Genomic DNA, 22,091 nt, shown 5'->3' with positions numbered 1-22,091 from the left:
ACGGTAATGGCATAGGCATCGCTTCTTCAGAATCACGTAGGCTATTTCACTCTGTAATTTGGATTTCAGTGGGCGTGTGAGAGGTATTACCTGTATCTTTGTTCGCTATGTATTATTTTCTAGATTTGTAATGTATATAATTGCGTGGAAATCGTCCAGGCAAGCAAGCTTATTTAAACTACGAAGAGATTAGAAAAAAATGATTTTTTTTTTACCTGCAAATCTTCAATGAATATTAATGACATCCATTTCTACACTGACATGGTAGCGTAGCTAAATTGCGATTAAAATTCCCAGCATCAAGGACGGTTGTCAATCGCTAATTTGATGAGGTATGAACGGTCTAGGGAAATGAAACAGTCAGAGGTACACGATTTTCTGGTTCATTTTAGCAGCTTCTAGGCGAGCCACTCGTTGACTTCCTTCGGCACGGGAGGCCACATTTTGCTGACAGTCGGCACGAGACTCTGGTCGGCCAGCCACATGCAATACTCGCGCAGCAAATCTGTAAATGTAGAACCATTCATACCAGTCGTCTAAGCTATCAATTACTTATGTAAACAAGAATAATCCCGTGATAAATAATCGAAAATTACGAGTCATGAATACGTTGGGAACTTTCAGCAATGTGGATAAACTTGTCAAGCCAAAAAATTCTCATTTGAATGAGCTGCAAATGTTATCGCAGCAGATAAATAATAGTTGAGTGAATACTCACAGTTCGGTTGTTTCTTCCATATGCGCAAGAGTTTATCTTTGGTGGCCACGTCACAAATTTTCAAAGCTCGGACCAAACTATCCTTCTGATTCTGATATCTGTAAATAATACTTTTAGTTAAAGAAGAACATGCGCAATAACGGTTTTGAGTTCCAAAATTTAAATCAGGTGACTTCTGAAATAAAGAAAACTTGGGAGCTTTTACTTTTGCACTTAAAAAAATTTCAAAAACAGCATTTTTTATCTACATGCTCATTCTCATCCCAAGTTAAAAACACACAGCCATGATATTGCTTCAAAGAATAACATAAGAAGTGCCGAATAGTGTACTTCAATTATCTCTACCTTGATAATCGCGAATAGTTCGGAAGGCGATGAATAATCATGAGTGAGATTACCTGAGCGCCAGCGGACGCAGAAGAGTAACAATTTCGATGAGGTGTTGGGCGAACGGCTGCAGTTCGCTAAACACGTCGCCTTTCAAGAGATGGAACGCAAATCTTGAGTAGCCTTCAGTGTTCGTTGGGTGCGGGATGAGACAGCAGGGGATAACCCAGTCTGCCCGTCCTGCGAAAAACACTAGTTTTATTTCGACGTAGTTTTTTATTCGTAGTAGTTTTTATATCCGACGACCTGCTGAAAATATTCATAGAATCTATCATGTATATCATTCAATCCTTGAGTAAATTGCGAGAAATGTGTAGTAGGCGCGACGAGAATCTAAAAATGTTGTCAAAATTTTGTATTTTTTTTTTGTCTTGGAGGAGGAAGTCTCGTCTGCAGCCTGCCGTAAACACAGACACGAGTGTCATCAGCATAACTAGTGCGGTAACCGGAGAGAAAAACTCAACCGAGCCTGAACACTAATTTAGCAACGAAAAAACGTACGCTCCATTACAAATAAAATCATCACTGAAATAGTTTGGAGCGCAAGGCTTGAACAACAACTGCAATATACGGTATTTGTGAGAAATGAGGCCAACAAAACAAATGTAAAACTTGTTAGTTCTAGCAAAACACCATATTTGATACAAACCATTGAAACGTCTGCAACACGCAACGAAATCAATAGAAAACTCGATGATGTAAGGAGAAACTCATTCGCTTTGGGTGCAACAAGACAACCGTTCTAATATAGCTAACACCATTATTTTTTAAATGATTGCGTGCCATACACAATATAGTTTCAAGAGTGCAGTTAACCCGGTGGTCTCCTACCGTAGGTGGCGTCGGCGTAGCACATAACGGCGTCCTTGTCGCTGTCGTAGTGAGGTGCCGGGCGCAGCAGCGGCTCCGAGAAGCTGCACAGCAGCGGCCCAAACCGACTCAGCCACTCAGGCTCAATAGCCGTCACGCCTGCAATGAATCTTAGTTAATATTGTCAATAATTTTGCATTAGAACAAAATTCATAACTATGCCAATGATCAACGATAAGCGATCAAACTTTATTTAAATTTTCACTAGATCAATACGCATAAAAAGTCATATATACGTACTGAGGCCTGCATGTGAAAATATAAGTCAGACATTCCACTAAGCATTTTGAAAGCTACAATACACGTATGAGAGTTTCTCTATAACCTCACTGATGCCGTTTCGCAGTATACAAATTTCTCTATTATATTCTTGATGGATGTCGAGATTCAAAATGTCAGAATGAACTCGTCTCGGAATAAATTGTGTTAAACGGATTCAATTTCACCCTGACAGGTGAGCAAGGTTCACACGAACCTCGCATGAACATTTTGTGAGTTTCGAAGATATCCTGGTACACCACCCATTCCGGCTTGTCAATACGCAGTACAGACGAGTGAGGTAGGAAGACTGGTTCTTCCAAGTCTATTGTTCTGAAAAGGTAATAATTTTGTTCGGTATGAGGACGTGGACGTACTACACATATTAGTAATGAAAAGTTATATTTCAAAATATAATACAACACAACTTGGCAATGGAAAAGCAGAATTAGGAAGAAAGCCTAACTCTGACAACCAATTTGCATGGTCGCAACAACTGTGATAATCGGATCATGTACAACATATAATTACAATGCCGCAGAAATAGAATTTTTAAATGGAGGTTTGGCTTATCTAATGCAAATGATAACGCAATATAATGAAGCAAGTAGATCGCCGAACTTCAGCCGACGGATCAGCTCTCTGAGGAACTCACTGGTAGGCGTTTTTCCATTTGATTTTATCCTCGGCTTTTTTGATCCTAGACAGATCAACACGACGCGCGACTCGGTCCACGGACCCGCTCAGCACAACCTGGCGCAGCGCACAGCACTGCACGCGGGACAAATTAAATTATTCAGTCGCATGCTATACACGCTTGTATATTTGCAAGAAATATATTGATTTACATTCAGTGGAATGTATTCCTGGAATCAGAATTAGAATAAAACTAATAAGATAACGTCAGTAGAACTGTGTTAGTTACCAGCCAGAGAGCAGTTACCTTCACGGGAACTGCATCGCAGGATGCATTATTCAGAGCAGAGAACACAAAAGCTAGAATAAAACTAAAATTTTTCTCATTTGGCACATTATTCCCTAGGCATGAAATCCGAGATGAGTATAAATATACACATGCATCCCGGTTAATTATATCTTAAAGACGCAGAGTTCAGGACGAGATACCTGCTCTGCGGTGGGCAGCTTCATGTTGGGATCCATAGCGACATTTGCCCCCGGGACAATCATGTTCACTTCGTTCGTGAGCTGCCGACGCAGCTTACGGATGTTCACCAAACCCTTTTGTCTGTCAATAATTGGTGGATATATAATGCTATAATGCTAAAAAATTACATGAAATCCTCCCTATCTTTACAACCAAACAAATAACATATTTCACACGAGTAAAACATGTATAATATAACATGTGGACGCATACAAACATGAATTAAATATATGTAAATGTTGATTATCATATTGGCTGGGTTGCTCACCTAAGACCGTACTGCTCGCAGAAGTGGCTTGTGTTGTTGTTCGCCTCCGCCTCCAGCACGGCGCGCAGCAACACCATCAGGTCACCCAGGCGTCTAGTCTGTCCCGTGCCACTCCAAGACAGACGAATTTTACGCCATTCACTTCGGCGACGATCTGTAATCCCAGGAAGATTAGTACATTATGAAATGAAGGGAGCTTGAATGAATGACAGTGAAAATTGATGAGAATGAGAGTATTCTGCGAAGTGAGAAATAGTCGAGATGCTGGGAAGGGGATATGAATCAATATTCAAAATAGGGATGAGTAAAAGATTCTAACTATTTAAAACGAAACCTACAGTAGTGGCGGTGAGAAATCCAAAAAGTAGAGGAATAAAAAATGCTTATAAAGGAAGTGAAAAATGAACGATTAAATATTTAGAAAGCTAACCAAAATCCTCTCCGGAATTATCGAGAGGCATTTCGATGAGAATTTCCTGCACGGTGAGAGCGGCCACGAGGGCGATGGTGTAGGGAAACAAGTCGAACTGCGCGCTGAGGCAAAGCATCTTCGAGTAGCGCGGCGCTACGGGGAAGCTGCTCATGAGGCGACCCAAGCCTGTGATCACCGTCGTGTCTGCAGGATATGAAATGCGACATCATTATGACGGATGTTCTGATGATGAAAATATGGACCTATGATCACCAAGTCGAGCCAAAAAAGTGCAAGTCGAGCCAAAAAAAAGCAATTCCGATACTCTACTAAGGAAATTAAAAAAAAACACTTAGATTACTTAAAGACAATCAAGTTATCAGCAGATGAATCATTGTGAAAATAATTGATTCTAACAATCAAGATACAAAAAAAATCAAGCGCATCTGATAATAGTGATGATCAAATTCTGATGTACCAATTATCAAGAATCAATTGTTTGGTTCTATTCTCACTTATCAACACACAGCCATGATTGCCTCAAAAAATAACTTCGATCCGTCAGTTAGAAGCCAGTGATAGTTTTTAGCGCATTTTCTCATTTATGGAAAAAAGGCGCTATTGTGCTCGCCATGTCCGTCCGTCTGTCTGTCAGTCTGTCCGTCCGTGAATTCACGTTTTCGTCGACGAGAAAATGCGCTCTCTGTCACTCACTGCAGTGAGTACTGAGTAACATTTTTATAATTTGTAAGAACTGCTTAATAGTGTGCTTTAATTGCCTCTACCCTAACCATAATCGAGCCCAATCATTATGTCCGACAACTCTCAATGATTTTGCCGGAATCGTGGAAAAATGAATGCAAGTGGCACATGCAATAAGATATTGAATTTACATAAATAAAATATAATTTACCTTTATGAATGGGTGTGTTATTATGACCTGAAGTCTTGGCTTCTTCAGTCACGCCGGCGTCGCGGTCCTTCTCTAGCAGAGCTCCCAGGTGAGTCAACCTCTTCAGGGACTGACGAATCTGTAATGATAGTTAAAGATCAAGTCATCATTACACATGCAACGATCAAACAACACTTACGAAAGTTGACTTAACGTTAAGAAATGTCTTTTGCACTTGAAGATTTATGAATTCCTTCGTTTCAGGTAAATTTATATATAGTTTATAATTCATTCGTTATAGTTTATAATTCATACTTGCAACTCTTGCATTAGATTGTTAACTCTTGGAACAATATTAAGAGCCTCTAAACTTTTTAAAAATTCTCTAATTTACATTTTTTGATTGCTACAATGCCTTCGAAAATAAAAATAGTTAACAGCAACAAATTAAAAAAATCACTAGGAAATTCCAGAACGAATAATCATATTGAATTTATTATTTTCTTCATTCAATCTCCAACCTAAAAATATATGAACAACTTTGTCGCTATAGGTTCTACTAAGAATGTTAACAACAATACCTGCACGTGCTCGGGTGGGGTTGGGTACGGGAAATTCACAACCGGTAGATTAAGATTCTTGAGGATGAGCACGACGTCGTCGATTGGTCTGCACATAATCTCAGGCTTGGCAAACTTGGCGAAGTCGTTGAAGACGGCGGAGGAATAGAGTCTGTAGCAGTGGCCGGGAGCCACGCGACCAGCTCGACCGGCGCGCTGGTTAGCAGAGGCTTGACACACGTTCGTCACGTGGAACATCGACACGCCTGTCACTTTGTCAAACACCTGCAACGTGTGATTACGATTATTGTATTCCTTAGTAGAAAATAGCAAGACAAGAGCTTATAGACAAGTAGAGTAACATTTCAAAAAAATAGCATGACAGAGTGATTACGGGTCATGTATTGTGTCCCTTTTAAAAAATAGCAAAACGAAGCAATTGCGGGCAAGTATTGCACCCCTTAATAATAGGAAGATGTAGCAAGTACGAGTCAAGTTCTAAACCCCTTTACAGAAAATAACAATACGGGTCAATATGAATCTTATTAGAAGGGCCATGATCGATGGTGAGCGTGTGGTCGAAAAATTTATTTATTTTTCAACAAATTCCACGATGTGCAGTAAACACAAGGAACGAAAGTTGGCGGTAACTACGATTAATGAAAATAAAACAATAGGCAATTAAACATCGCAAAATTATTCTAGCACTCTTGGCTTGCCTATAAACTAAAATGTAGCTATTTCACGATAAAGTCGGTAAAATTGACTTGATCAGAGAATTAAACCAACCGCAACGAGATAATTGACATACCGAGCAATGAGCATTAAAACCACCACAGCAAATTTCATCACAAAAATTCAATAAGAATGAGAGAAAACATAAAAATTACTTAACCCTCTACAGCCTGACATGAGTAACCGTCCGAGCAATATTATACCAAGCCTACTACCCAAAAAGGATATGTTTTAGTGAGCGCAAAATGACTTGCACTGATGGTTGCCGCCACTTACAACTTCAAAATGTTCTCTGTTGCGTACAAACGTCCTCAGGTTGCTACACTCAATAGTTTACGTATAATTTAGGTTAAAAGTTGTGTTCCGGGAGAGTGACATACGGCGGTAGAGGGTTAAGAGAGTTAACAAAACAGATCAATGAAATTTTTTTATATTTTGATGGTAAATAATTAAGAGCAAGTATGAAGTGAACCTTGTCTTTGGTCTTGCCACAGTCAACGACGTATTTGACGTTCGGGATCGTGAGGGACGTTTCCGCGACGTTGGTGGCGACGACACAGAGACGCGTGCCCGCGGGAGGCTTCTGAAATACCTGCAATGGAAGTCAGAACTCAAGCCTCATTGTTATCATTCATGCCAAAAGAATGAAGATTGCACTTAGATCAAATAATACAGAATGTAAAATAAAGATGACTAGAAAACAATCTCTAAATTCTCATGGTTGAACTATATAAGGTTGACCAACGAGGATTTCCGGCTCTCAGTTCAGCTTTCTAGTTGCGCCACTGAGATCGATAAACGTAAATAATCCCGTCATTCCCATGACGGATTGGTTGACTGGTTTGATCGAATTTCGGTGAATATAATGTCTGTGATGTCACAGAGATCAGTGATGTCACAGGCAAACAACAAACTACGTCCGTAAAAATGAGCTTCTCATGGGTCACCTTATACTAGTTCAACCATGGGAAATTTTATTCAAAAGTATAATTCAGGTATATATTTGGTTGACAATGTAACATGAGTCTTCCGGTAACTCATTTCATTAATGGAGTGTTAAAACAATTTTTCTATTCAGCTAGCCACGCGTTTCTGACAATCAACAAAATAATAACTCAAGAGATTTGACTCAGCAGAGATATAAATCAAAAGGAACATTAAAATAGCACCCATAAACAATGACTCTACCTGCTTCTGACGATCAGCAGGCAGTAGTGAGTAGAGAGGCAACACGTGCAAGGGCTGCTCGTTGCCCACGCCCTTCTTCTCATCGTCGCCAGGCTTATCTTCGTCAGCGTTCTCGCCCAAATCAAAGTCATCGTCGGACGGAACGCCTTCTTGGTTTTGTTCTTCATTCGACTTTGAAGTTTCAGTAACATCGCCATCTTCAATATCGTCGCCTTCGTTGGCTTCATTCTCGTTGTCTGGAAACACCGAAGCTGCAGCAGCAAATCTGGAATGGGAAAATCAATTGGTGTGTGTCAACAATTTTTAAAAAGTTAGAATGTTCAGAAAATTAGTGCATGAAATCATCGGCAAATAGTGTAGGTTTTAAGGAAGCAGTCAGTAAAAATTTATTATTAGTATCTTGCGTATCAGAAATGCTTCAAAACAGACTCAGTCCAATATCGAATCCTGCTCGCAAAATATATCCCGGAACCCACATATATTCATGACAACTCAGCAACCATATTCTCTAGCTAAATTTCAATACCAGCATTATTATCGTTGCTATCATTGTTTTAGGCAGAAGATTAATCCCGTCACACTCATTGATGACGTAGACAATCGAGTCGCGAATAGCAAAACAAAGTGAAGTCGAAAATTACAATATTCACTCACAAAACTAACGAAGTAGAAGCGTATAGTATTCTAAATTGGCAGCCAGCCAAGCAATAAAAAAATGGCTTGCTTCGTTACGACAATTAAAAAATTTTGACGTGATTTCAAGAACAACCACACTAGCAGACCCAGCGATGCAAATGATAGCTGGCTAAAGAGGATTAAAATGTGGTTAACAAGAAAATATTTGCTCAAAAGTCAGAAGAAAAACTTACTCGTGCACGTTGACCTCGAGAAGTTTCTTGGTGAGCAGAGCAGCATTCTCAGCTTCTGCTTCTTTTTCGGCAGCTTGTTTTAAAAGCAGTTCCTTCTTAGCTAAGCGTTGCTTTTTCAGACTGTTCAAACGTTTTCTGGAACAAAAAATTATATATTGATCATAATGAATACAATTATGTCGGTCAGATGTAGTAAAGGTGGGGCCAGAGGCATAGCATGAGAATGGACGTAAGTACAAGGAACAATGAGAGAGCCGAGTGTTGTATGTGTGATGGCTGTGCGACGGCGTGTGAGAGAAAAAGACTGAGTGAAGCTATGAAGAGATAAAAGATTGAGGGCACAATTTATCGTGATTTGTTCAAATTAAGAGCTAAAAATAATGCTATATTAATGAAAGAAGATTAATCAGACTCTCAAAATTTACTTTTTCAACTGAAAATTAGAGACAGGACAGTTTTCAATTTAACTACATATTTGGTATAATTTTTTTTATTGAAAACTACGTTTATTTCTGATTTGCAGCACAGCGCAAGATACATAGGAAATCTAGAGACGCTATTTCCAATTTATGTGCACAAATTGTGATAATAAATAAAAATCATGATCGTCAATTGCAAAAACAAATGCGCACATCACAACAGATAATATTAGAAGAAAGCATGCCATCGATTCTGTTTTATTAATTAAATAAAAAATGTAATTGCATCAAAATAAAAAAAAATAATATTGAACTATACCTGTATTCGGTGGCGTCTCCATCATGAGGTTGCTCAGTGTCCGGCAGGCCGGTGGCTGGGAAGGTCGCGCGCAGCTTGCGGCACAACAAATTCACTTCCTGTTGACCTGTGGAGGAGAGTACAAGTTTAAACCTTACCTAATTCATGAATGCTAAGTGCGTAACCCAGCTTGGTAAAAATAATTTTAGTTTAAGAATAGAAACTAAATTCTAAGTACATTACATACCTCAGGAAAAAACATTTCAGATAAAGAAAGGAAATTACCTATTTTACATTAAGTAAAAATGATGTAAATAAAAAATATGTACGATAACAGGTAATAATCTCACTTGAATAAATGCGAGAATATTCATTTCAGATCAAGAAAGTAAATGACCTAGTTTATTTAAAGTAAAAATGTTTTGGATAAAAAAATATTTACGATGACAGGTAAGAATCTCACTTAAATAAATGAGGAAATATCCACGAGTCAAGGCAAAAAAGACACGTACCTGTGAGGAAGACGAGTATTGCTCCGTCAGGAAGCTGTCTGTGTATCTTGCAGATTTTGTTGTATGCGGCAGTCAAATAATCTTCTTCAGTTTTCTTATTATAATGAACCGTCACGGGGAAAGTACGACCTTCTATCTGAAATTATGGCCATTCATTTGAACATAAAAAACTCAAAACATTAATGTGTTGTGATGGAAGATAATGATTCAAAGGTAATCTATTCAAATCATCTAACTTGTGACAAAATGCAATGTTTCTTAATCGTAATAGGCACAAATCTAAAAATTGTATATGTGCACACTCTAGTGTGCACATATACATTCACGAGAGAAATTACAAATTGTATTTTAGATAAAGTACAAATTCTTATCTGAAAATAAAACCAATTTATTAAATATCAAGAAACTAGAACCGATTATTCATCAACATATAAAAATACGACGGTTTAGTTTTCGTAAAGTTGAAAACAAAAAGACATTTTTATAATTCTACCTATTTAACTTTAAACAAACCCCCTAACATTATACAGAAGAAAAACATTAAGGGTGGCACAACGCTTGACAAGAGGCGGAGCATCTTGTTTAGCCAGGCATTCAAAAATTCTACCCATTGAAAACTTTAGCCGAAAAGTAATGCCATCAAACTAAACAGGAACCTAACCTCACGACACAAACCTTGACAATAGGTGGAGGTCCCCCGAGCTTCTTAACGAGCCAGGCGTTCTCTGTAAAGTCCTCAACTCTGAGCGTGGCAGACATGATGACGAGCTTGAGAGGCTTGCCACGCTTGTGCCGCGCGGGCGCCACCCTCGATAGCACCCCGATGAGCAGGTCAGAGTACACGCTGCGCTCGTGAGCCTCGTCGATGATAATGGCAGAGTAGCGCGACAACAACTGATCCTGTTAATGATATAATTATAATTATCATGAAAACATTAACAAAGATACATAATACATGTGCAATATGGAAGATTTGGTAAGTGGCTAATGCGTTACATCGGTGATTATAAAAGAGTTTAGGTGCTGGTCATGTCAAAAGGGAATAGGAAATGTTTCCTGACAACTTAACTTATATTTATTATTAAAAATTGCCTCGGAGACAGTTAATGGTCACTAACATAAAAGATGAAATCAAACCCTAGCCACAGAACACAAAATACGAGCCACAGCGCAGCAGAAAAATAAATTATGAAATATGCAAAACATTGATATCATAATCAAGAAAAATCCGCATGATACATTACATGAGATCAATCCTGTATCAAGTGCCAGGCGGCTCCAGGTACCGTGATAGTTAAGTTAACAACCATTCCGATAACTATTGAATCCACGGTATCTATGACACCATAGGCATAATAAGCATAAGTAAAATATACATAGGTAAACAAAAATGTGCCTTGTATCGATTTCTGCCATTGACGTACCTCTTGGAACTCCTTGAGCAGCACACCATCCGTCATAAATTTGATCTTCGTGTCTTCCGTGGTGTTGCCCTCAAACCTGATCTGGTATGACACCTCGCGACTACTCAGGCCGAGCTCGTAGCCCACGCGCTCCGACATCGCTACCGCCGCTACACGACGAGGCTCCGTGACCGCAATGATTTCTTTGCAACTGCAACGCAGTATAATAATTGCACTTATAAAACATTTCCTTGATAAATTAATTCATACGTCAGCATGGCTTCATTGCAACTGAAGTTACAACCTACTAATTTTATGGCACCTATATATAAATAAACATTTTTGATATCATGCAATCATATTTAGAAGAAGAAAGGCATCGAAAGTATGAGCTTAGTTGAAAATATATTTAAACCAAAATATGAAAGTATCTTTTACTCTTTATTTCACATTTTTATTTGCTGGTTTCATTCTAATTTCAAGTTTGAAAATGTGTACTTCAGATTTAATAGTTCTCCATCAATTTTAAAATATTACAAAACGCAGGCAACTTTTCAAATGGTTAAAAATAAATGTTAAGCGCCTCCCGTACCTTGCATATCCAGCTTCATAAAGAAACTGCGGCACTTGAGTCGTTTTGCCACTTCCTGTTGGACCAACAATGACCGTCATCATATTTTCCTTAATGGTCTCCATGACGACCTGTTCCTCAGCAATTATGGGCAGGTCCATACGGGCTTCAGCCAACTCTCGAGGCCGCTTCACAGGGATAAAGGTGGGAGCTATCTTTACTGCAGTTGTACTTGAGCTATGGTTTACTTTTGCAGTATTGTTGATAGCATCAGTCTTGTTACTTGAGCTATTTTTTACTTTTTTAGTATTGTTGAAAGAACCAGTATTATTTTCTGAAGATGTTTCATCTAAGAGATGACTCTTATTACTACTCATTTCTTCATTAGCAGGAGAGTTTGAATCTTCCGTTGTTAAATTTTCAGAATCATTGGTTGCTTCAGAAAATTGAGTGTTGGAGTTCTCTAGACTAGCTTCTCCATCCTTTTTAATTTCTTGAATATCATTTTCCTCATCGCTGTCTGAAGATGATTCAGAGCTGCTGGGTCCTGCATACTGCAAAGAAAAAAATAAATAAATACTCAAGTTAATCTAAGGTGATCGAGCCAGAGAATATTAAAGCCATTAATTAATTTGCACCTTGGCAAACATATGACAACAAAAAATTCCATACAATTCAACAGGAAAACTATATTATAATATTATAAGCTACTTCCAATTTAGCTTACTAATCATTACCTGGTAATTACTAAGCATTACTCAAATTTATACTGATGCAATATAATAAATGTTGGACATGAATAAAAGGGGCTAAGCAGAAAAACTAATGAGCTAGATTCAGTCGAACATATAAAAGTGGGATTTTCACACATTTATTTCATATTGTTATTTATGCATGGCTCCATTTTTTTCCTCAATGCACAAGTACCTAATGCAGGATTTTTCTGAACGTGAAATATTCTTTTTTCAAACAGTAACATCAATGGTAAATAAATTCACTCACAACAATTCTAGGATCCCTTAAAAACTTTGCTTTCTTGGAAGACGCTAAATCTTCTTTTCTTTTGCGCTTGGCACTGCTGCTGATCTGATTGCGGCCTAGATGGCGTGCCTTGCCATCAGCATTGCTGTCTTCAGTAGCAAGTGACTCGGCAGTTTCTGCATCATATTTTGACTGCAGGAACTTCTTCCTGCCTTCCGTCTGAGTGGCTTGAAGACTTGTCAGTTTAGGGAACTTTTTGCGGTTCATGGCATGATTTTTTTCCAGAGCTTCCAAGAGTTCTTCACGCTAGGGGGCAAAAATTATAATGAATTAGTAAATGCAATATGGATAGTTGCAAAATTGAGGTAGAAGTCAAAAGAATAGTATCATCAAACATGAATAAAAATTTTCTCAAATATGAAGCACATTTATTCAGGAAATACAGGAATTTCCTGTATTTTCCCTTCAGTAATATGAGAAAAAAAAAAGCTTTAAAATGTAAACCAAATCATAGCTAAGGAATAATAATTCTTCAACAATTTGAATGGATTTTTTAAACTTGTCCCTGCAATTGAACCTACTGGATATCAACCAATAACCTAAACATATAATAAAATACTTAAAAAAAACTTTTTAAAAAACCACGTTTTTCTTGTGGACTAAAAAGTAGAAAATAAATTATGGCTCGCCCCAAAAAACGTGGGTCGGGCAGATTTATGATTAAAGCAAAAAGCACACAACACACGAATTTTGGAAATTTTTTTTGGAAATTTGATGGTGAATGGACAGCCCGACCCACGTTTTTTGGGGCGAGCCATAATTTATTTTCTACTTTTTAGTCCACAAGAAAAACGTGTTTTTTTAAAAAGTTTTTTTAAGTATTTTATTTTCTCCTTTTTAGTCCATTGCTACACCTGAAAAACGTTGTTGCAAGCCAATTTACTTGACTTGACGTACATATCGATGATACGCAGCGTAAGCGCCTGCTCGTCTATAACGTGAGCGCCCGCACGTCATACTATATATATACTATATATATATACTTTACTCAATTAAGCTAATTTAGGTCTCTAATTGCTAGTTTTTATGATTGTATCTGAAATTGTTAGGTGAAAATAGCCTGCATGCCGAATTTCAGATCTCTAGAGCAATCAGAAGTGGGCTAATTTTCGTTCTCAATGTCAACAACAAACAAACAAACGCGAAGCTGAGTAAAGAAAAACGTGTTAAAAATTCAATAATTAGGAATCCCTTATACATGCCAAATCTGTAGAATCAGCATTTTGTAGCTGATTCAGAAAATAGGACGTTAGAGTTAGCACATAAATTGGCAGTTTGAGTTTGAAAAGGTTAGGTCAAATTTTGTCAAGTTTCTTTACATTTAAATATTAAAAAAAGAACTTCACTGACTGACCTAACCCCAGATTCCTATAGTATAGTAATGTTGAGTCTACATATTTGGTAAACGGGCAGCCAATTCCATAGAATCAGCAATTTCGCAATTGTGGCACAACACATGCACAAGAAATAAGTTCTACAAAAAAGTGCAGGAATAAATATTTGTACTAAGTTAACTAATTACAAAAATTTTCAGTAGAGAATCTTAACAATACTACTCACATGAGCTTTCTTCTTCTTTGTTTCCACAATTTTCTCAAGGCGTTTCCTCTGCTTCTTGGAGAGGAGTTTGACAGGCTCAGCTTCCCTGACTTTCTTGGTCTTCCTCCTCTGACTTGGAAGAACAAGGGCATTGCTGCTGTCATACTGAGGTATTTCTGACCCATCATTGAACTCGACTTGAATCTGAAAATGTAAATGTTAGACATTAGAAAAATTCTGATTATATTCATATTTCAACATTAACTTTTATGCAAGAGAGTCAACATATAGGGTCACTTGAAAAATTCTTATTATACGGTATTCATTATTCAACATTAACTTTTACGCAAGATAGTTGACATATGTCATTTACGGTCACTTGAAATCTCTTTCCAAAAAAGCCCAGCTTGTCACCTCATTTATGTTTGAGGCTACGTACTTTATCATGCCTCTGACAATATCTAATCATCTACCAGCAATCCATACGTAGCTTCAGCCCCTGTAATGCCCATGAATTAAAATATGGGAATTTTTGCAAAAATTTCAACTAATTCAATGAAATTGATGCTCTTTCTGCATATTTTAGAAAAGTTGGAAGAAAAAACATCACTTCAATTAATATAAAGTAGCTGGAAAGAATTGAATCAAATTGCAGCTTGATTGTTTTTCTTTGCACTTGATTTAATAAACTAAGAAAATTTTAATTTCTTCCAGCGTAGTAACCACTTTTTTGGAATTATCATCTGCAATTTCCTCCAATATTATGCATAATTTTGAAAAATCCATAGGATTGAATTTATCTTAGAATTGCCCATAATTTCTTGTGGTGGCTCCAGATATGTAAATTTCTGCATATTTTTATGCTTTCCCGCAAAAGGGTTAAAAAACTAGAAGGGTAACTAGTAGCAATAATATTTGAGTCTTCTTAAAGTTATTAAAGGATTGCTCTCAGATAGATTTTAAGATTATTATTGTATTCAGTCTAAGCTGAATACAAAATGCAGTCACATCTACATTCATGAGCGATATTGATAGGTTCATGAAGCTTTACATGTACAAAGAACAAATCTTGCATGTGGTGCAGAGAAGCAACATCAGTTCCCAGGCATGTGGCACATCTTAATGCCTATGATTGCATGAACTGCATAGCCATTGACTTCAAATTTAGACTACATCTAGTATCTATGTGGAATGTATGAGAGAGAGCGTCAGTCTATGATGGAGGTGATTCTGAATGAGGGAGGTGAGATTAACAAAGTTGGGTATGAGAGAACAAGCAAAGAGTGGATGGCATTGATTGTGGGTTTGTCTGAGGGAGCAACTGTAGCTATACTTGAGAGTGTGAAGAGATACTATTTGGAAAACATGTGGAGGTTGAGAGAGAGGAGGGAGGATGACAAGTGTGGGGGCTTGAAAAGCGGAGGGTTGAGAGAGGGGAGGGTGGGAAGGCAAAGGTGACCGAGCCAAATGTTCATAGTACATTATTTCTGTTCTTCTTTTAGGATGTTGACATGCACAAAGGAATGTTTTAGTCTTTTTAGGATTGTTGTGAATACTTGTTAATTGAACTTTTTTCAACTATCAAGTGTGATGTGAATTTTTAGTTTTTTGGCACTAGTAAAAGAGCTTTTATGCAGCATGAATGAACAATTTATCTAGACTGGAGGTCATCACACACCCTATTCAAATTCCAATCTATTTTTAACATAATTACTTTCCCAACAATTTAGAAGCCACAAGATTCCTGCCAGGCACATTATATATATATCTTAAGTGCACATATTAAATATATATATATATATATATATTAGTTTTGGATGGCAGAATTAGTTTATTTACACGCGTGCGATTAACGACCAGAGAATTCGTTGATTTAAATTATCAAAGAGTCGGGCAATTCTTCAGATGACGTTGGTAGATCGAAAGGCATATATCAGGAAGTAGTTTTGGTTTATTAACGACGTTTCGAATGTAACGAACATTCATTTTCAAGTTACAAAGAGCATTAAATATTGAAATTTTGGTGGAAATAAGTACATAATATACGTAAATAGGATACTACAGTAAAATTTTTGAATCAGAAAATCACTCTGAAAACTATTTCAAAGTTCAGGCAAATCAGGTAGTTAAGAATGAGATAGCAGGCGTCCAATCCGTAGAGACGATGAGGCTAGCCATCTTCGGTCGATTGATGTCAGGCCACTGCTTGATGACAATGCTGGTGGGTTCCCTCAGCACAAAGCGAGTGACGGTCTGGTTGAGATTTTCGCGTGTGATTCACTTGCTCTCCGGGTTGGAGGTAGCTAATAAGACAGCGTCTCGGTGTCCTGGTTGTTGATCCAAATTGTCCGATGTAGTCCAAAAGATGAAGAAGTCTACAACCTTCTTTGAAGCAAAATTTATAGACCACATCGGCCTCTCGGAAAACTCCCGAGTTTTTGCAAGGGCCATTATCGCGTTTAGTTGGGAGTTTGATGATGTTGTCACGAAGCCTGTTAAATTCATCGCCAATTTTGAGATGAAGTTGCTTATTTGTACTGCTTTGAGACCTGGACTGGTTGTTAGCTTGTCTCAGGTGGTAGTAGAAACGGCTGTTCAATGTCACAATTGTTACCCCAATGATTCCAATATAATCCAAATAATGAAGAAGTCTACAACCTTCTTTGAAGCAAAATTTATAGGATACATCGGGTCCTTGGAGAACTCTCGCTTCTTTGCAGGTACCGTTGTTGCGTATATTCTGGGATTTGACGTTATTAAGAATGTCACGAAGCCTGTTGAATTCATCGATGATCTTGAGATGAAGTCGCTTCTTTGTAATACTTTGAGACCTGGTCTGGTTGTGAGCTTGTCTCAGGTGGTGGGAGAAACGGCAGTTCAATGTCGCAGTCGTTACTGCAATTACCCGAATGCAATCCAAATAATGAAGAAGTCTACAACCTTCTTTGAAGCAAAATTTACAGATTACACCGGCCTCTTGGAGAACTTCCACTTTTTTGCATTTGCCATTGCTCGGTTTACATAATTATTTATAAAAATGGTGGATTGAGCATCAAAACTTTGAATTTGTCCAGAATGTATGACTTTGAACATATGCAACATATCTACTTTCCAAGCCACAACTTTTTCACTAAGCAAATAAGCTTCAACCTAAATGTTAATAAAAGTGTATGATTCAGCTCTTAAAATTTTAGTAAAATGTTAAACTTTTACAATCTTGATTTTGGAGCTGTGCAATTTCTGCAAAAGTTTCACTTTTTGACAGAAATGCATCTATAATAAAAATTTTAATCCTAGATTGTTCTGCAATTAGTGTATTGAGGAGCAAAACATTATAAAAAAATGTGTGATCATGGCATTCTGTATAGCCTTGAAGAGTTAAGTGAATTTGCATTGCTAAAGGCAATATTTGATATTTTTTGTTACCTAACCATCAATACTTACATAATAACTTGTTAGCCTTTGTGATTTAATTATCAAATCACGACACAAACCCAAACATTTTTAACACATTCCTACTAATATTAAACATTGGTTTTTATGTCATTTGTGGGTGAGCTGAGAGTGGATTTTTTTGAGCCATTGTTTTATGGATTTGTCAGCCGTGATTCCATGTCTTTGAGCCGTGAATTCCATATCTTGGCCATGAAGAGCCATTTACAAGCCACAAACTTATTTACAAAGTCATTTATGTGCACATGTTATCCCAAATCTCTAATTTTACCCTAAAACAGTCAAACAGCATTCAGCAACAATAACATTTGTCTTTACTTTGGTGGCAACTGGACATGTGGTAATGCAGTCTTGGACTGTTGGACACATGATAGCCTAATGCAGTCTGACCACTCTGACGTGACTGCAAATATGCTATCTTCATCAAAATGTTTTGGCTTGCAGAAGTTGAAAATTTTATGAAACAACATGTTAGCAAAGTGAAAACCATAATTTTTTATAAAGCCATGAGAATTTATACTTACTGAAATTATGATATTGGAGTGGCAATATTTCAGAAAAAAGTAAGAATTTTCCTGACTTTTTGGCAACAAGTTGGGAAAATTCCTACTTTGGCAATTGGCAACTAGTTGTTGCCAATTGCCACTTATCTACTGCTGCACTTTACTTGCCAGTGGTCAATAAAATTACTATAATACTTGTCTTAATTATGATTTGCAGGACTAAATTAGCAAATGAATACAAGCTTTACAAGGATTTTTTTATTTGACTATGAAGTTTTGTTCAGTTTAATGTTAACAAAATGGGTCATTTATTTTGAAGCCAATTTCATGTCACAAACGAGTTTAAAAAATATCAGAAGAATAGGCCATTTTTAGCATTTTCAAGGAAAAAATTGGAAAAGGTTATAAAAACATATGTAAGGGTCACACTTAAAAGCTGAAGGCGCTGAAGTAGCTGAAGACGCTGAAGTGCGGAACATGTGGCGAATAATGGATCGATCAAATGCGGCGGAGAATCGGGCGATTCCGTAATTTGAGAAGCCGACACTGCAATAGCATATCACCAATAATATATATAACACTGGTGTCAAAAGTAACGAGACGTAAATCTTGAACCATAGCGTTTGAGGCAGATATACCCGTTCTCTGTTTAAACATGTTAAACGATTAATCACCTTTCATTTCAAGTGAACCCTGACGATCACTTCAGGTTTCACAGGTTCAATGCTCATATCTCAGAAAATATTCAACCCAGAGAGTGCAGAGTGATGAAATAATGTGGATCAATTACTTATTCACTGTAAATAATCACTCCGCACTCGACCACAACATTTAGCACTCGCCAATAGTGCTTAGCGCAAAACAACCTCTTACGGTTTAACTACTTCAACGCTTACCGTCAACCGGGGCTACTCGGGACGGTTTTGAGCGTTTTTTGTTAATAACTTCTTACGATGAAACATTTCATAAACAAGTTTAGGCTCATTTTATAGCTCTTTGCAAGGGCTATCAAATGGCATCTTCAAAAAAATTCCATATGCTATTTGTAAGGTGCAAGAAGCAAAAAAAGAGTGTCCCAAGTAGCCCCGTCGAACGGGGCTACTTGGGACACTGGGAATGAAACTTCATTTTAAAACACTAGAAGCATGCAGAGCGTACTCATCCATTACTGACAGTACTCTGAAGTCCGCCTCTTTCATTGTAGATGATGTAGAGGTAGAATAAATGACATTTTCTGTGATTTTTACTTGTTTTTCCTTTATTGATATGATATTGCCATATACATTAATTACCGTATTATTGATGTGCAATTATCGTATTATTGATGTAACAGTTTTACGCCGTGTCGGAGGTGCGTCCCGAGTTGCCCGCCAGTCCCGAGTTGCCCCGGTTGACGGTATATCTCAGAAAATATTCAACGCAGAGAGTGCGGAGTGATGACATAACGTTATTCAATTACTTATTCACTGTAAATAATCACTCCGCACTCGACCACAACATTTAGCACTCGCCAATAGTGCTTAGCACAAAACAACCTCGTACGGTTTAACTACGTCAACGCTTATATCTCAGAAAATATTCAACCCAGAGAGTACGGAGTGATGAAATAACGTGAATCAATTACTTATTCAATATAAATAATCACTTTGCACTCGACCACACCATTTAGCACTCGCCAATAGTGCTTAGCACGAAACAACCTCGTACGGTTTAACTACTTCAACGCTTATATCTCAGAAAATATCCAACCCAGAGAGTGCGGAGTGATGAAATAACTTGAATCAATTACTTATTCACTGTAAATAATCACTCCGCACTCTCTGGGTTGGATATTTTCTGAGATATAAGCGTTGAAGTAGTTAAACCGTACAAGGTGGTTTTGCGCTAAGTACTATTGGCAAGTGCTAAATGTTGAAGTCGAGTGCAGAGTTTTACTGATATTGCTGTGTGGTGGTTTAAATTGAAATATGCTTGATTGATTTCCGCCTTGCTTATATAAGATGCTTTTATAGTTGTAAGATTCGACTGTTCAAACCAAGATAAGACAATAAGTTTAATTGTATGAACATGAGTATAGTGCTGTTTTAAGCATATGTTATTTGTCAGATTTTTAAATTTTTTTGATTTGTAGAACACAAAAAGGGGATATGCGTAGTTTGAGTGCCAAAATTTTCAACAGAAGATAATGAAAAACATTACTTTACTTCTTGGCAAATTCGCGGAATTCGTCCAGCCGCGGCGTTTTATTGATCAATCGTTCGCGGAATTTGTCCAGCCGCTGCGTTCCATCGATCAATCGTTTGCCACTTCAGCGTCTTCGGCGTCTTCAGCTTTTAAGTGTTACCCCATATGTTAATATAATTAACCTGTCTCCCAAACTTTTTTGTCCAATTCTGTCAAATTTTTCAGTTTATCCAATTCTGCCCAATTTTCCAGAAAGCCTGGAATATGAGAGAAAATTTTCAACAAATCATAAGTTTAAGTAAGCCTACTTTTGATTTACAGGTAATTATTTTTAATTGCAGGCAGAAATGCAGTGATATTATTTTTGAATGAAAATGGGTAAGAGGCTAAGAGCCATAAAAGCAGGTAAATTGACTGCAAGCACAGGAATTTTTGTCTCATACAGAATCAGATTTCTTCAGTCCAATTATACAGAAGTCAGATTGTCATTACCTATGATTAGTATCAGGCAGCGCCGCAGCGGGATCTACACTTTGCGTTTGCAAGTTGTGACCTTGACACTTGACAGTAGACCATAGTGGCAAACCAGAGCTTCTTTAGAATCAGTTCGTTTTTAATTTCCTAATTCAATCAAGATTTAAACCAATTTCTTAAGTATGATAAAGCTGGTATCCATGATACTTTACTGGTCTACTTATAGGACTCAAAAATGAACTTGAGGGAGAGTCTAAAGAACTCTCTGCTTTGCCACTATGCAGTAGACAATTGAATAATGTTGTTGATCTAAAATTCTTCACTTAAATATTATTTAACATCAACTTGCAATCACTAAATCAAATGAAGAACTGATCAATCAATTACTTACTTTATCTTGCACTGAAGTATCAATAATCGTTTTAACATTGTGACGCGCTTTAAAATTCCTTCTTTTCCTAAACTTTTCTTTGATTTTCTCAACTTTCAACATGTTGAAATAAATACTATTTAAACAAGTAACAAATAATTCAACCCCCAAAATTATAAGTTTTCGTCAACGAACTGAAAGACCTCCGCGGACTCTCGACCTCCGCTGCTCCGCATACTCCTGCAGAAAGGAAGACGACGTGGGTGCAACTAACGCAACAGCAGAGCAGTAAACAGAATCACATGTGTTTCGCTAAGGCTAAAAAGAAAATGTTACGTGGTTAGTATTTGGTATGTCCGAAAATTTGGAGGAACGATTTTTAAGCATAGGGTCACAATAAATAAAAATATCAATTAAATTCAGATATGTTCTAGAATTGAAATAAACTTGGAAGAAAATTTGGTTATCTTGAAAATTTTTTGATTGATATATGCGGAAATGAAAAGTTATTATACACATGGAGCTCATTTAATTCTTATTAACAACTTCATACACGCAGTTTTTGCTCAAGTTCAAATAAAAAATTAGTCGGTAGCAATATTCACATAGTTAGGCGCCAAGAAATAATCACTATTTGATCTCATATTCGATTGTAATGGAATAAATCTAGTCATTAGATCTTGAAGCGCGAGTAGTACACAGAAACACAAGCATTAAATTACGATTTGTTGAAATTTACCACATATTTCAGCAGATGCAAAACCAAGGCACCATTCAGCATTAACCCTCATAAGATTGCATAGGTGCAATTTTACTTAAACTCAAAGCGATTATAAGTCGGAAATTAAGTAATCTGACAATAATTGTTATAGGTGAAATCCTCAATTGAATTAACATGACCGGACATGAAAAGAAATATGACGCGACGTATGACTTTATCTTAGACCTCTGCGTTTGTTACTTTTTCCCATTTGAGACCTGATGCGACAAGAAGGTTTGTCC

General features: G+C 37.3%; 1 protein-coding gene across 1 annotated transcript; it reads right to left on the bottom strand.

Moving 5' to 3' along the window:
• Positions 1–363: 363 nt before the first annotated feature.
• LOC108671314 (probable ATP-dependent RNA helicase DHX37) lies at positions 364–21,233 on the bottom strand. The gene is made up of 22 exons (XM_018158833.2): positions 21,111–21,233; positions 14,127–14,309; positions 12,528–12,812; positions 11,547–12,079; positions 10,976–11,165; positions 10,227–10,451; positions 9,552–9,687; positions 9,061–9,166; positions 8,323–8,457; positions 7,454–7,718; positions 6,738–6,857; positions 5,552–5,815; positions 4,992–5,109; positions 4,097–4,282; positions 3,667–3,820; positions 3,359–3,479; positions 2,889–3,004; positions 2,451–2,566; positions 1,937–2,074; positions 1,117–1,285; positions 719–816; positions 364–505 (listed from the first exon to the last, which is right to left on the bottom strand). Exons 1-22 carry the CDS (start codon positions 21,210–21,212, stop codon positions 399–401), a joined length of 3,867 nt encoding a protein of 1,288 aa, XP_018014322.1. The 5' UTR covers positions 21,213–21,233; the 3' UTR covers positions 364–398.
• Between the last annotated feature and the right edge of the window lie 858 nt (positions 21,234–22,091).

The sequence above is a fragment of the Hyalella azteca genome, unplaced genomic scaffold (genome assembly GCF_000764305.2).
Source record: "Hyalella azteca isolate HAZT.00-mixed unplaced genomic scaffold, Hazt_2.0.2 contig2444, whole genome shotgun sequence".
Taxonomy (NCBI): domain Eukaryota; kingdom Metazoa; phylum Arthropoda; class Malacostraca; order Amphipoda; family Hyalellidae; genus Hyalella; species Hyalella azteca.
The sequence above is the reverse complement of the archived record's forward strand: the minus strand, read 5'-3'. Positions and strand labels throughout refer to the sequence as shown.